The 16,969-nt window shown below is 38.0% G+C and overlaps 1 protein-coding gene across 2 annotated transcripts; it reads left to right on the top strand.

Moving 5' to 3' along the window:
- Positions 1 to 366: 366 nt before the first annotated feature.
- Positions 367 to 14,099, top strand: AQP4 (aquaporin 4). Of its 2 annotated transcripts, none has more exons than XM_069099838.1 (5): positions 367 to 469; positions 4,018 to 4,432; positions 5,312 to 5,476; positions 5,758 to 5,838; positions 8,514 to 14,099. In XM_069099838.1, exons 1-5 carry the CDS (start codon positions 438 to 440, stop codon positions 8,790 to 8,792), a joined length of 972 nt encoding a protein of 323 aa, XP_068955939.1. In that variant the 5' UTR covers positions 367 to 437; the 3' UTR covers positions 8,793 to 14,099. The 2 variants fall into 2 exon arrangements, with proteins under 2 accessions (XP_068955939.1, XP_068955940.1); XM_069099839.1 differs by lacking the exon at positions 367 to 469 and adding an exon at positions 1,345 to 1,515.
- Positions 14,100 to 16,969: the final 2,870 nt, after the last annotated feature.

Below are 16,969 nucleotides of genomic sequence, written 5' to 3'. Positions count from 1 at the left end.
ACCCCTTTTCAACTGCTATATACAGCAAGTAAGACAATTCCTTAGGCAAGGAGAATAAGAATTACAGAGTTAAAGAAATTCCCTTTAAAAAATAAAAATGACCAACCAAAAAATATCATATAATATATATGTACTTCCTTTAAAAAAGAAAAATGACCAACTGAAATATTATATATGTGTGCATATCTACATATATATATGTAGATATATGTATGTTTCCTATTCCTGAAATGCTCTGGGTCTATAGTGATCAGGTAAGGAAAAGTTATTTCAAGTTCAAATATAACTTAGTGATTGCCACATGGTTCAAAATCTTTCCACCCCTACACTCCAAAAACCCAATCAGACAAGTTGCAGTAATCTGACTCCGAGTGCACTCAGTGCTGTAGTCTGAGCTATTAGAGGGCTGCCTCCCGTGCACTCTATCCAAGGAAGGAATGAGTGACAGACCAGCATCAAGGCGTTGGGGGTAAGTACCTTGTTTTCCTTAAGGGAGCACAATGGAAAAGGCTGCCAAGCTGAGGACTCTTGTGTTTTAATACAAACACCTGAAGTCTCAGACAGAATCTGGAGGGGACCTCCTTGGTATGTGGGTAGTTCTTTTAGATCTGGTTGCTGGAAGTATTTATTAGAGACGTACAGAGAAGAGAGAGCAGAAGATGCTTTTAAGTAAATCACAACTAAGACCTGTGGAAAAATAAAGTACCCTACAGAGGCAAACCTATCAGCAGTATCTTTGCTCAGAAAAATTATTCACCCAGGTGTTTAGGTGCCCCCAAATGGATTGGACTACATAAGCAAACTTGGTGCTCAGTTAGAAAGTAATGTGCACAACTCAGTAAAAGCCATTCTCATCAACAAACCCTGCTTTGTTCTAGAGCAAAAGAAGCAAAACAAATTGTGTTGGTGTGTTTCCAAGAAGTGGGAGCATTTAAGGGAACTGGGGGGCAATAAATAGGAACTAGAAGGATAGAACACTTGTTACATTAGAGACATGCACTGCTTAGTAATGTTGGGGTTCACAAGGAAACGAAGCTGTCTGACTCAGCCCGGAGTAAGAAAAATCCTAGTAGGTTTCACAGGAAAGACTTTTTTAAAAAATAGTTAAAAAGATGTTCATTTGTTTGTGGTTTCTATGGCTAGCACAGACCAAAACTATAAGAAACAACAAAGTTTCTTGGACTAGGTCTCTGGGGAGGTAGGCAGGTGGTAGGAAAGAGAAGTAAGCAGAAGGAACCTGGGGAATTGGGGGAGGGAGAGATCCACTGAGGTTTAGCCAGGGAGGTGGGCCCTGTCTTTAGGCACCTCCTCTTCCTTGTGTTTTCTCATGAGATCCTTTTCTTTCGCTTAGCTAAAAGAAAAAAAAAGTCCTGCTCACCCTGCTTCCCTGACTTCTCTTTTCTCCCTCCCTTTTCTAACTTCTGACTCTGTCTCTCCTTCCTCCGTGCAAAGTTAAAGACCAACAGCGCTGATAGCATCCCCCTTTACCATCATCACTAGGGCCTTTGCCCACTGGTAAGTCCAGGGCAGAGCCTCTCCATTTTTCTTGGTTTGTGAATTAGGCTGTTCTACTTCTTTCCCTACACCTTTCCTTGGCTTCTATGGGGGTACTTTTGAAAAACTTTTTTTTTCTGTTTCCTTGCTTAATATCATAAAGCTGCTATTTGCTTCTATAGCTTGGTTTATAGGGTTGCTAACAAGCCATTCATTTCCCAGTTGGGGTCGTGTATAATTACATATGTCACTTAGACAAGTTCAGCTAAGCAAGGAAAGCTTGGGGTACCCCCCTGCTGTTAGTCTTCCAGTAACTCCTCCTTTATTTTGAAACAGGAGGCCAGTGTATTTTTTTTAACTTTCCTACCTCTGACCTCAAAACATCAACTCAACCCAAAAACTGAGCTGTGCAGTGGATCCTAAAATGTCAAAGGCAGTTTCCTCTTTAGAGCCCCAGAACAGAAAACAGGGTATGGGATGTGAGGGCTAGGGTGGGTAGGGAGAGGATGACCTGATTACTAAGGAATGCATTGGTAGATGGACTCTGCTTAAGAAGGAATTCTGTCCTTCAAAAGTGCCAACTTAGCTGTCTTGCCTCAATCTCAGCCTTGCTCTCATTGGTGAGAACCACTGGGCAACACTGCAGACCTGTCCCCAGGGAAATGTCTCTCTCTCTCTCTCTCCCTCTGGGGTTGCCTCTACATTATGCACTCAGCGATTCTGGCCATCTTCTTTTCCCAGGGCTTCACCCACAACTGCTAAAGCCTGGTTACATGTTCCTAGGGCAATTGTGGGGTGCAGCCCACAGCCACACCCGACCTTTTGGGAGCACTGCCCCAGGGGCAGTCACACACTTAGTTATATTTTTAATGTCCCCTCTGCATTTCTAGGGCCCATGGTGAAAAAGTCCTGCATTAAGTCCTGGTGACATATTGAGCCTATAGGGAATCTATTAACTTCAACCTGTCTCCCCTTACCCAACAGGGAGTGGAAAAGGAAAAGGTGGAAGGACAGGCTCGCGTCAGTGCTTCTGGTCAGGCAAACAGGAGCTGAGGGTAGCAAGGGAAAGCTGCAGCTAATGGCTCGCTAAGCCCCCACCTCCACCCCACTCTGTAACGAGCTTCCCAAGAGCCCTTAGAGCCACGCCCCCTGCCGAAGAGCTCCCCTTCCTCCTGCCTCTGTCCCTCAGAGGCAGCTCCACTTTGCCTAGCTCAGGTGTCAACCTATTGGCTGCTTCTCCCTCCTCCCTGCAAGTGAGAGAAGGGTCACTGAGGGCCAGACGGGCGAGGAGCTCCAGGAGGACCATTGCATCCTTGCATATAGCCCAGGGCAATAGAAACGGTTGAGCATAGAACGGGGAATTCACCCTGAAATGCTCTCTGCACCCACTCAAGGTCATTGAATAGCAACCCTTCCTTCCCTACCAGTGACTCCTCCAGTCCCAAAGAGGGGGTGGCAGGGGTTAAGCACCAACCATGGCATTGTCCCCTCCTCTCAACCCCCTACTTGTGTCCTGCTGTGATAGTTGTCTCGGTCCTGAAAAACCACTTGGATTTGTTCAGAGCCTTGGACTCTGCCTGGGCTCCCGGTGGCCCGGGGGGGGGGGGGGGGGCGGAGGCGAGGGGGTAGGCTGCTTTCCTACCAATCCAGAGAGGCTCCCTCTCCAAGGGCTTCATTCTGCACCCCCTGTGCTTTGTTCCAGAGATGATACTTCACGGAACTCTTCTTTCAGATCTGGCTTCACTAAGACACTCTTTGTGACTCGTGGGTTGGTAACCAATTAGCGAATTCCTCCTGCCTTCAATTTACTGTAATCCTGCTCCAGGTTCAAAGAGAGAGAGGGAATGGCTTGTCTAAGGCTCAGTCTGATTCTGTTCACATCGCTGCAAACTGAGAGAACACTCACTTTGTGATTTGTTTTCCCTCCTAATTTGCCTGCTGGGGTGTTTCTGCAGCAAGAGAGAGGGGTCTCGAATTTCTGCCTTCCTAGCAGGCTTCCTCTTAATCCAGGGTCCCCAGAGAGAGGAAAAAGAATGACCTCTGAGTCCATTTTCAGAATCTTGTCAAGGAAACAACGAAAAAAATAGCTGGAAAAGACTTTCTGCTTTGTGTCCACGAGCATCTATGGCCTTAAGACAGGGAGAATGAAACTTAATCTGATGGATTGTCAATATGATAAATCAATTTCAATATGTATTTCAAAGAATTTCATTATGCACTTCCTTTCAGGGGTCAGTTTAAAGAATTTCCTTTTAAAATGTGATGATTATTAATGATTCACATGTATGTATGTAAATATAAGTATGCATGACATCTAGTTACCTAGGAGATGAACTTGAAAATTAAAGAAATTTTCTCCAATATTATAGGATTTCTTTATTGGTATGCAAATAACCTTTACTAACTCCTCCCTACCTCACTCAGCATCACTGGAGGACCTGCCAATTATAGTTATAAAACCTTCCAGTAAAACACAGGCTGATTTAGTGGCTTCTGATTCAGGCTTATTTTCCTCTTTTTCAGTAAGTGTGGACCTCTGTGTAAACGTGAGAGCATCATGGTGGCATTCAAAGGAGTTTGGACTCAGCCTTTCTGGAAAGCTGTGGCTGCTGAGTTTTTGGCAATGCTTATTTTTGTTCTCCTCAGCTTGGGTTCCACCATCAACTGGGGTGGAACAGAGAAGCCTTTACCAGTAGACATGGTCCTTATCTCCCTCTGTTTCGGACTCAGCATTGCAACCATGGTCCAGTGCTTTGGACATATTAGTGGAGGCCATGTCAATCCCGCTGTGACTGTGGCTATGGTCTGCACGAGGAAGATCAGCCTTGCTAAATCTGTCTTCTACATTGCTGCTCAGTGCCTAGGTGCTATCATCGGGGCAGGGATCCTCTACCTTGTCACACCTTCCAGTGTGGTGGGAGGCTTAGGAGTTACCACGGTAACAGCTTTCACTCTTACTTTTAAACCAAGACTCAAGTTGATAATGTTGACTCTGCTAAATGAAACTTTAGCAGCCTGAAAGAGCTTCCCCAAAGTGGCTAATTTAGTCCCAACGAATATCCTATTCATTGGGGAACCTAGATAATTATTAGCATGGGTGAAAAAGTATTCTGGAAAACTGACAGTATCGATATGAAATCTTTGGGGGCTATTAAGTGATTTAAAACACTGCTGAGTTCAGAAGTATCAAAAGCTATCGTTTTTCCCTCTATCCTCACCATCCCCATTTTCTCCACTGACTATAGACTTTGGTTTATTCCCTGTTTCTTAATTACATATTCTTTAGATGGGGAATGGATGAAGAAATTTGTGGAAAGAATTTTGTTTTGTTTCCATTAGAATACTATGTTTCTTTTACAAAAAGTATTCGTGTTTACACCCCAGCTTTGTTCTAAGCTGATAAGGAATATCATTTGTTAGCTCAGCACCACAGCTGATTAAAAATCCACTAGAGCCTCACACTGCTTAAAATTTAATTGAAATAGAAATTAATTAATTTAAACCTAATTAATGAATTTGTAATCGCATTATGAAATTACAATGCTCTCAAAAAATGGTTTATAATTTTAAGTTCAGCACCACAAAACTGACTTCCTTTGTAGGACTGGGCAGTGAATATGAGTTCCATTTGGTCATTGTGAAATTGCCTCTAACTGCCAAAATGAATAGAAATGTATTGCTGTTTTCTCCTCACAATTAAAAAAAATAATATTGAGTATAACCACCACCTTTAACTCTGATGAAATATGCCATTTGCGTTTATATATTGTTATATAAGATGCCTACTTCTATTAAGAAGGTATTTTTCTTTCTTTAGGTCCATGGAAATCTTACAGCTGGTCATGGGCTCCTGGTGGAGTTGATAATCACATTTCAGTTGGTGTTTACTATCTTTGCCAGCTGTGATTCAAAACGAACTGATGTCACTGGTTCAATAGCTTTAGCAATTGGATTTTCTGTTGCAATTGGACATTTATTTGCTGTAAGTTTCCAACTCTATTTAAATAATTCATGCATTTCATTTTTCTTCTCCTTAGAACTAGGCTGAAGATGTGATTAATGGCCATACTTGTTTAGTATTTAACTTACTGTTTCTTCATTTTAAGGGAAAATGTTGTTAATTCTGTTATAAGGAATGTTGATATACTTACCAATAACTAGAAATCTCCAAATGGACTGGCTAATGGTATCAAGTGGCAGTGAATGACACTAGTAGTAATCCTATTTTAATAATGCCTGAAGTTGATTTCATTTTTCCTGTAGATCAATTACACTGGTGCCAGCATGAACCCTGCCCGATCTTTTGGACCTGCTGTTATCATGGGAAACTGGGAAAACCACTGGGTAAATGTGTTCATTATTGTTATTATCTTCCTAGAGCTGAGAACAAGGACCGATCACTTGTTTCTCATTTGTTTATTGTTGTATTTCTTCCCTTTTATGGCACCTTCCATAAAGACGAGGGAAATACTAGCACAGATCTGCTGCAAAACATCCCATCTTACATCTGTTCTATGCCTGCAGAAAGGATCTTATAAATGTCCTGCTTTTTGTGCTGTGTGTGATAGGCTGTATGGCAGAATTTAGTGCATACATATAGGTGGCCTATGTGAAGCAAATTAAAAGTGAGAGAGTAGGGAGGGTTAGTTTCTCAAGTAAACGAAAACAAATCCTGCTCAGCAATGAAAGAAAGCACACCTTTGGAAAGCCATGAACTTGAAAACATTGTCCAGGCTAGACATGTTTACCTTCTTTGTCTACCAAAGCATAAATCCGACTAATCATATGGGAACTGGAAGCATCCCAACAGCAAACAGATCATGTAGAATATATACTATAACTTAACTGTTATCATGGAAATATAGTTTTTAAAAATATATAACATACCTGTATAACTATATACATTTATGAATATATATAATTTATGTGAGATTAAGGAGTACATTCAGTATGGTACCTAAATAATTAATATGTTAGTAGTGTTTCAAGACAACAGGGTTTTTTGTTTTCTAAATTAATCAATTTTATTTGAATAGACTCTTGCAACAAATCTGGAAAAAAAAAACAAAGGGTAATGAAGCAGTTTTAGAGACTGATCCTGGACAAGATTAAAAACTGTAGTGCCTGATCCAATCAGTCTCATTATATATACAGAGGATAGAAATTTGAACAAATATCAAGGAGGTAGATGATAAAAATATGCAAAAGTAGTCATAATTATTTCAATATATACACACATATGTATATACATATTTTTAAAATTTGTTCTGTTTTGTATCTTGCTCTATCCTTTAGTGTTGATGATCCAAGCCCATTACTGGTTGAAAGTTTGCCTGAGAACTTTACCAGGGGGAAAGTGAAAACATTAATAAAAAAAAAAAAAGACCATTAATATTTAAATGCATTTCAAAGAAAAAAATCTAGTAAGGCTAAAAACAGATAGATACTATACTTAAACTATAACTAGAAAAACAGGGATACATAAAACTATTTCTCAAAATCAAGCGATCTTTTGCATTAATGCAGGAAATAGGTATTTAGGCAGTCAGCTAAGCGTAGTAGTTCTCCTTTTTGAAAGTGGTTGTACATACAATCAGTCTTACTAATCAAATACATTTTTACCAAAGAAACAAAGAGCAAAGACATTTGGGGGAGGGTTCTCATTTCCCACTTTGAAAGGGAACAAGGAAAATAAACTTTCTTACAGTTCTTTTCATGTTCAAGATAAGGAACCCAGTCTTACAGTCACTATGCCCACAGTTTAATCAACTGTGTTTTCTACAGTCACAGATTAAAGTTGGAATTTGGTTTGTATTTTGCAGTGAGAAAGCTGTGTAAAGAAAATTTTCCTGAACTCTAGTGAACATCATTTTACTATGTCTTTTCAGAAAGAGACAGACATATCTAAAAATTGCTTACTAGTCCACTGTAGATGTTTACTCTGAGAGGAGAATTCAAGTTCATTAGAAATCTTAATTTCAACCCACAGATGATCTCACTCAACTTTTGGCAAGTTGATCTTTATGTCCCATACCAGATAAAAGCAGAAGTTGTTAACACATCACTCAGACTATGGTGGAAATGTCTCCCCATTGCTAAAGAGAACGTTAAAAAAAAAAAAGAAAGAAAGTTAAGTGGTGCAGTGGTTAAAGCACTTGACCTGGAACCAGGAAGACCTGAATTCAAAGTCATCCTCAGATGCCTACTAATTGTGTGACCCTGGGCAACTCATTTAACCTCTATCTGCTTCAATGTATTCATCTTTAAAATAAGAATAAGAATAGCATCTGCCTCCCAGGGTTGTTCTGAGTACATAAAATAATATTTGTAAAGTACTTTGAAAACCTTAAATTGGTATATAAATATTAACTACTGTATTTTTAAAGACCTAAGCACTGAGAATATTCAATTTCTGATTATGAGCAAGAATGAAAATATTGTGACATTTACAAATAAAACCAGTTCACCAAAACTTAGGAAAATCATGGATGAAAAATGGAGCTCTCTCTAGTTATTCTTCTCAACATTTCCTTCTGTAAATTTTCAGTAGGGTGCTTTATAGCTAAATCCAAATACTGTCAAGTCTGTACTGTGAACATGACCTCAGAGAAAACCAGTAAAAGACTGGCAACTCTAAGGAAGAATAAAAACACCCCTGGAAATTCTTTTGTATTTATTTCAAGTTCAAGTGGAGAATTCATAACATATGTATGTTTTTTCGATACAGCCAAGAAAAAAGTGTTCTGACTTAAGACAACAGGAAGAAAAGAATCGAAAAGAGGTTTTAAAAATAGGAGGAATGGAAGAAAGGATTCTTTCTTGTTTTCTGCTCAAAAATTTACTCAGAGGTCTATGGATTGGGATGGATTATTGTAATGCCTTACATTTTCTATGCAGCTCAGTTTTCTTCTAATACATAAACCCTAACTAATCTAGTCAAATCCTACATTCAAATGGTTTTTGTTTTCTTTCAGAATAATAATTTTCAACAGCTTTCTACTATTCCATCTTTTCTGCAGATCTACTGGGTAGGACCAATCATTGGAGCTGTCCTTGCTGGTGGCCTTTATGAGTATGTCTTCTGTCCTGATGTAGAACTTAAACGCCGGTTTAAGGAGGCCTTCAGTAAGACTTCTCAGCAAACTAAAGGGACCTACATGGAGGTGGATGACAACAGAAGTCAGGTAGAAACCGACGATTTGATCCTGAAACCTGGATTAGTGCACACAATTGACATTGAGAGGGGGGATGAAAAGAAGGGGAAAGATCCATCCAGTGAAGTGTTGTCTTCAGTATGACTATCAAGTGGCACTGAAAGCAGAGAAGACCCCTCAGATTTCCTTCCACCCATTAAAGAAACAGATTTGTTATAAATCAGGCACATGCAGGTCTTCTAGTTTTTGAAGGAGGAAACAATTTCTTGGCTCCCTTATGTCAGAGTCCTCAGTCTCTAAATGTTCAATCCCTCCTTCTCTCTGCCAAGATGGGAAGGAGACCTGCAATGGATTCCAAATTCTAAAAGGTATCCCTAGGCATACTCCCAAACTGAATATACATAAATGTTTATTTCTCTCCTCATTTATTAGCAGTCAATAGTGAACTGAGAGTACAGATGTTTAAAGTGCAGATTGACAGTTGAGACGTGCCTGGGAAGTGCCTATGGACATATATTTATCAGATTGTTTTTCTGACACATGATGGGCTGCTGTCAGCCCCAATTAGGCTATTTTACTATATTAAACATTCTTTGCAGATTTATCAGTGGTAATGTACAATAAGGCAAGGATTTAAACTCAAGGGAGGAATTACTTATGTTCTCCCACCCCACCCATATCACCAGGCAATCACTTAAAAAAAAAACTGTACCCCTGTAAAATAATATTTTAACTGGTTTTTAAAAAGTAGATGAGTCATTGCAAATGGTTCTTATTAAACTTATATTACACACATTATTTTTTACAATGCAAATTTCACCTCCTTTTGGTATAATAGTCCATCCAAAAGATTCAAGGTTGAGACATTTCCAAATACTATACACATATGTTGTTTTCTATGTCCTTCTGATCAAACATCTAAATCTTGAGGTTCACCTATTGAAATTCAGTCCCACCATGAGTCCCAGGCTCATATGGGAATCAGTATGTTCCCATATTACAACCTAATAATATAAGATCAAGGAAATGTGGATTCTGGTATCAAAGGAAACAAAGGTTAATCTGTTTTCAGTGCACTTACTTAAATAAAATATGGTGTGTTCATTTATGTCATCTCAACTTTAACCACACTTATCTTTATAATTTATTGGAAAATCTGGTGTTTTTTGTTTGTTTGTCATTAACTTTGGTTAACTATATTTAACCATTAGATAAAGAGATATTTTTGATAACAGAAATATGATATTAATTCTAACTATTATTGATAGATAAACTCTGCTTACCTAAGTAAGCCATGTCCATGGCAAAAACACTAATTGATCCACACTTGTCTTATTAAAGAATCCTACTCAGTCCCATTGATAAGAAAGTCCCTCATTCAATTGGTGATTAGTAACCATTACAAGTGTGATATCTTATGGGTAAGGGAGGAAGAAGAGGCTTCAGGAAGAAACTGGGACCAGATGAAAAGGAAAACATCCGAATGTTCTGCATGCAATGATGATTAGATAATCGTCCTTTCATTTGTAGAAGTGTTGTGGATAACCCAACAAAAGTAAATTTAATGGATTTTTATTATAGACTCATTTCTTTGCTATAAGAGTGGATATAAATAGTTTCTGTTTGTTTTGCTTTTGCCTTATGTTGGTACTGAGTTCTCTGGAAACCCCAGTTCATATAGTTTTAACTGTCTAGGCTTTAGTCTAAAACAAAGAGCTGCAAATGTCAATTTCACTGAACAAAACCCAGAAAAAGTGAAGCAAAAACCCATCACTGCAAGGGGTAGCTTGTAAATAGCTGATAACCAAGAGCTCACCTCACTCAAGCACAGCTCCAACTGAGAAGTACTTTTTAGCGTTAATGGCAGCTGTGCATCTGTGGCAGTGAGATAATGGACCATTATTAAACCTGATTCTCTTCGGTGCTAGGAAAGCCGCAAGGCTGCCTGAGAAAGGTAATGCCAATGCAGCCGGCTGGGTAGTGCCATTGGCATTTGGTGATGGTGTCTGCCTAGATCCCAGGCACCATCCTTGGGATAAGCACCAAGGGTAGAGCTCTACTTGGCCAATAATTCACTTCTCCAGCTCCAAGTTTCTTGCTTGGCACTGGTTTCTACAAAGTCACTTATAAAAGTCACCTGAGGGCTGTGTTTGGCTGCTATGCCAAATGCCTGAATACTACACCATCAAAGGGGCTTAACATCAGTGGTTGTGTTTGCCTAGTATAGGCCCAGCTATCAATTAGCAGTAGATAACTCAGATTGGAGATAACTAGGTTAACCAGCCAGAGTTAACATATTCCCTGCCCCCTTTCATCATTAAAAAAAAAACCCACTTTATATCATAATGACTTTCCTGATGGCAATCACTTTTAGCAACATTCTTCCACATTATATTTTTATACACTCTTCTGTGTGCACGAGAGATACAACCACGGCTACTTCATTCGTCAAATCGAGAAGAAAAATGGTGCATGATTTTGTTTTTCAAAGCACTTCATTTGAGGTTTGGAAACAAAAATAATTTTGTTTTAATAGATGTGTTTTGCTTAATATTTCATAAAGGCATGCTTTTAAGGGACTTATTAAGGGAAAATATTACAAATGAAAGAACTATAAAACTGTCTTTCTTAAATTCTAGTATTTTAGAGGCATGAAGCAAATGAATACATAAGTTGTGAGTTGGAATATAATTTTTTTTGCATATGAGGTAACATTTTGTATTTCACTCAAGGCTCTGCCAGTAAAAAGTAATGAAATTGTACCTTTCTAATGACATCTCTGCAGCAGGGGTCTATTGCCTTGTGGATGACACCAAATTATCCATGTGTATTAGGAGACTGAGGCTTTTTTCCTTTAATCTCTTTTTATTAATGAAGTGCATAGTGCCTGTCCCAGGAGAGCACTACTGACTGATATACAGAAGAGAGATCAGAGAGGAAAAAACTAGTAAAAACACAAAGGAATTATGCCTGACCATGAAAACGATCTTTACCTTTCTCTTTAAGGGTATACAATGGAAAAGTACAGAATTGTAGACACAAAGACAGCCCAGGCATCCCTGAATAGCAAAATAACCCTCTTTACTGAAGATCTGTTTATTTTGTCAAAAGTTACAAACAGCAAAGGCATGCTTTGGGTTTGGGGTCTTGAGGGATGGGAGGGAGAACACATTTAACATGGCTGATATCAAAGAGTCAGTCAGACAGTCCTCACTAAGCCTTTACACTAAAAGAAAGGGCTGACTGGTAGTTAAATAATGGACTACCAAAAAAAATCAATATTTCTATGCTTTGTATCACTGCTGTCACCTTTCTCTGTAACCCTGAGCAAATCACTTACCTGCTTTCAGTACGGTTTTCATAGACAAGTTCCAAGGCCACCATATGCAGAATTTCAACAGAGGTTTGAAATGTTGGGATAAAATGTAGAATAAAAGTGAGTTACTTACAATCATAAGATTTTAAATTTGGAAAGGATCGTAAAGATCATATTGTTGGTTCCCTCATTTTTCAGAAACTGAGGCCCAAGATCACACAGCTGTTGTTCTTTTTTTAATTTAAAAGTCAAGATTCACACCCAGGTCTTCTGACTCCAAACCCAGCATTCCCTCCTCTGCTCCATACTGATCTTCATTTGTTTGGAGTTTAATCTCACCTTAATGACTAGGCATCATTTTTCAATAGGCACACAGTCATAGTGTTCTTTTTAGGCTGGGAAAACTGGCAAAATGTCATTGGTAAATTCCCTGAAAATCCCAAAATGGAGTTTTACATTCAAAAGCCAAAATAAACTTTACTTACTCCCCTTCCTTGCCATAATAGATCATAGTTTGATCTCTACAGACCATAATCCAATCAATACAAAAGCCGATGAAAATTATCATGTATATGGTATTTCATAATACACATATCCAAAACATTTCACTAGAAAGTAATTATGTCTTTTTTAATGAGTTTAGTGATTAGAAAATTATTACAAAGACACAGTTATCTCTGGACAATCATAATAAAATGAATTTAACTCACTTCATCTCAAATGTCTTATAGCACTTCTATTTTCATATATTATTGTATATATAACTTTAGTCTATGTTTGTGGCAATTCATTCTACAACCTAACTTTTAAAGACATGTCAGTTACTGAGTGATGAAGGATCTCTTTGAGTAAAGAAAAAGTTAAAAGTGTTCCTTATAAAGTGATGGGAAAGGCCCAATGGGTTCACCCTGCTAAAGAGAACCCGTCATAGATTAGAAGGGTTTTAGGTTGGTTGTAAAGAGTTTTTGTGAGGCTCTATCCTATTTAATAGCTAAGCTCCATTCCTTCAGTTCCTTCACTTTCCCCACCATACTGAAATAAAATAAGTGAGAGTAGGAATCATGTGTAATTGCCCAGACCTTGTGTTTGTAGGTTAGGGAACAGATCAACATGCAAAAGGAGCTTGGTAGAACAGACAGTAGGAATGCCATCTTTCCTACCATTCCCACTCAGCTCTAAACAACCATTTTCCCATCACTGATAACCACACTCAAAAATGAACAATCTGTCACACCCATCCTACAAAGTACTACGAGTGCCATCAGAAAAGAACACCTTCACTACATCCCTAACTTCCACCACCTCAGACAATATTCTGTACCTATTGGTTTATTGTTGTAAATACTCACTATAAACACTTAACAGTAATAACTGCTATGTTATTACTATATTATTATATATCATATTATTACTATATTACTATATTATTAGTAGCCAAATGTCCATTGGATTTGACTTACTGTTATCCAGTATTCCTCTTTTTCTTTTGAATGACCTTTCTTCTCAGAGGAGATATGTGTTACTTCTCAACTGATGAAAATGGAATTGATTTTTGAAACCCATATTTCTTTGGAATGAATTATAGAGATTTTGTGCTTGATCAAAAACCTAGCAGCTCTACTTTGCTAATGTCTGGGGCTTTTGAAGAAAACACATCAAATATTATAAACTATGCAGTGTTGGCAGTGTACGTCAAATTTAAGCAAAGTTAGAGTATTAATCTTGCATTGTAAAGGGTGTCAAGTCAAAAGGATGAGAATATACCTAATTTGTGTAACACACCATGATATGTGTTTAGAAGCTTGTCGGGATTAATTAAATAGGCAAGCAATGCATGAAAATGTATAAACAAGTATTTATCACTTTTATGACCCAAGTCAGAATGAAATTGTAATTCATGATAAACTAAGGAAAATAAACTGAACATATGGCTATATTCACAATTATTTATTAACTGAAATGTTAGTTGTTACTATAATATTAGAACTAATGTCACAGAGCTTTAAACTACAATGCATTGCATTTGGAATAATATATTAAAATATGATCAAACTGGTTGATTTCCATTAGTTATGCTGTATCTCATAACATTACACTTTTGCAAATAAACTGTTGTGTGCTTTAAAAAAAAAAAAGTAAGCATGGTGTTTGATATCTTCAAGTGTTTGCTTTTTTTCTCCAAGTTAAGTTTTATAGCAAGATACATTATTTTCCCCAGAAAATCATTAAGAATGTGTCTGATCTTGGAATCTTCCAGAAGAATAGAGAGTTGTTGAAGACATTTGATTATGTTTCCCACCAAATAAAATATCCACGGAATGAAGCTCCAGCAGTCAATAAGTACTTATTGAGCCCCACAGAGTGCACTCGGCAAGAGGACAAGATCTAGAGAAAAATTGTATTCCATAGGTAAAAGTGCCTATTTTCATTTTGACATAAAATATACCACTGGCTATTAACCTTTAGATGTAAACTTAGGCACATACTTAGGTGTGCAAATTGCTTGGGACAAAATCAAACAATTAAATTTACTGACTTTCATCTTAAAACTTTTGAAAAATGAATGTCTATGTGGATTAAGTCCCTACTAGGTGTCTGGGCTGCTCTTCCACCAAGTTGATGACCTTCTGTCCCAAGGCAATGGACAAAAGCTGTGGATTCTGTTATGAAATCTCCTTTCTATTTCTGTGGTTGATTTGCCATTTGATCTTCAGCCAATCACTTTGTTTCTCAGTTTTCTATGAAATGGAAACTCATAGAAGACGACTTGCAAATTTTTACATCTTTAAAAATTTTGTCATATACAAAATGTGCTCCTTTTGCAACAATCACTTTTTTACACGATTTGTCATAGAGTTCACAAGATATTGATACATTTTTTTAATTCTTAATCACGAAACCACACTTTTGTCACATTGGATATTAAGTGTGCTATCAATGAATAGTCATTTTCTTAGGTCTAGTCTTGACAATAGCCCACAAGTTTTCTTCCAATTTTAAAATAGGCCACTCCATCATGTGTATTACCATCTCTCGGTTAATTTTCTTAACTTTTCATAACTAGAGGTCTGGTGCAAGATCACGTTATAGTATTCTAGATCTCTTGAGGCTTTTTTTTGAGTTCTAGAACACTTCTGGTTTTCTCTATATAAAAATGTTTATCAGAGTTCATCATTGCCTCAAAAGGGACAAGAATTCTAGGCTCAGAGGCATTTTTTAATCCTCCCAAAAAAAACATTTAAGAGGATGTTTTATAATCTGATAAGAATGTTCATGTATTCAAAGTTTGAACAATAACATCATCACAACCCTTGTATATGCCTCATTCTCTGACCACTGTTATTGCCCTAATACTGTCCCTCATCATCTCATGTCTGGACTATTGTAGTAGTTTACTGGTTGGTCTGTCTCTTTACTGGTCCCTGTCTCAAGTTTCTCCCCTCTCCAATCCACCCTCTACTCAGCTGTCAAATTAAGCTTCCTAATGCACAGGTCTAACCATGTCGATGCCCTATTCAGTAGACTCCAACTCCCCCCAGCAAATTACCCATTACCTCCAGGATCAACTTAAAATGCTCTGTCTGGCTTTCAAGTCCTTCATAACCTGACCCCTTCCTCCCTATACTTTTCAGTGACATTGGTCTCCACCTCCCCACTCCAGGAATTTTCACCAGCTATTCCCCATTCCTGAAACTTTCATCATCCTCATCTCTGCCTTCTGGCTTTCCTTGCTCCATTTAAGCCCTGACTAACATCCCATCTTCTTCAAGAAGCCTTTCCCTCTCTTAATCTTAGTGCCTTCCCTCTGAGACTATCACCAATTAATATTGTCTTTATCTTATTTGTTGATCATTGTTTGCACATTGTCTTCTCCATCAGACTGCAAACTCTTTGAGAGCAGAGAATGGTTTCTGCCTTTCTTTGTATTCCCAGTGTGTTTATCTTTTTCCAATCTTCAACACTCTGATCTTTGTCTTTGCATTTTCTTGTCAAGAACAAACTTTTTTTTCTTCATAGTAACAGCTAGCAACTGTTTGGTTTTGGTTTTACTGGTCTTCTTGCAGTTGTTCCAACTTTGAGGCATCCATTCCACACACAGATCGATAACAATCCCTGCAACTGCCAGGTCACTCTGAAGGTCTTTATTTTCTGAGGATTAATTAGGTTGCTTTGCAACAACACTTTGTCAGTTATTGGAGTTGTTTTCATTTTCAACCACACTTTCCTTTGTGCCTCTTTGTGGACAATCCTCTTTCAGTATGAGCTTGAATCTTCCACATCAACAGCCACTGTGCTATCTTGAACAGCCATTTCAGTGTGATCTTTTAATAAATGCAACTTTTGAGCATTTCCTTGGAGTAACATTATAAAAACCTAAAGAATTGAAAACAAAAAGAGCAAATGCATATATAGGATAAAATCTAGCACTCAAAGACCAAATAATCAACTAAAGGTGGAGAAAGCAATGCAATCTGGTTTCATTTGCTCAATCTCAGAGGTTATGAGTAGGGTCAAAAGAAGGACAAATATATAACCGTTATTTTCATAAGATGAAGCCACATCAAAATTATTGCTTGTCCTAATCAATTCTCACAGCACACTACTGTAACTAACCTAATGAGACTGATGATTCTAAAGAGTTTGTAATAATGACATGGTATAGTGCTTTATGGTTTTTGTTGTTTTTTGTTCCAATCGTTTCAGTCATGTCTGACTCTTTGTGACCCATTTGGGGTTTTTTGGCAAAGATACTGGAGGGGTTTGTCATTTCCTTCTCCAGCTCATTTTTATGAATGAGAAAACTAAGGCAAACAGGGTGAAGTGACTTACCCAGGTTCACACATGTAGTAAGTGTCTGAGGCCAGATTTGAACTCATGAAGATGAGTCTGCCTGACTTCAGGCACAGAGCTCTATCCCCTGTACCACTAGCTGCCCACTTTATAGTTTACAAAGGTTCTATAGAGCTTTATTCATGTTTTCATATAATACTGTCTTGATGTCTTA

The sequence above is a fragment of the Petaurus breviceps genome, unplaced genomic scaffold, assembly GCF_028583685.1.
Source record: "Petaurus breviceps papuanus isolate PSGF00001 unplaced genomic scaffold, PetGlider_PUasm1.0 38, whole genome shotgun sequence".
Classification (NCBI taxonomy): Eukaryota; Metazoa; Chordata; class Mammalia; order Diprotodontia; family Petauridae; genus Petaurus; species Petaurus breviceps.
This window is presented reverse-complemented; position numbering and strand designations above follow the sequence as displayed.

Coding starts and splice junctions, on each gene's coding strand:
- AQP4 (XM_069099838.1), top strand. CDS start 438: ATGAGTGACAGACCAGCATCAAGGCGTTGGGG. Junction 5,477..5,757: donor CAATTGGACATTTATTTGCT/GTAAGTTTCCAA, acceptor TTTTTCCTGTAG/ATCAATTACACTGGTGCCAG. Junction 5,839..8,513: donor GAAACTGGGAAAACCACTGG/GTAAATGTGTTC, acceptor TCTTTTCTGCAG/ATCTACTGGGTAGGACCAAT.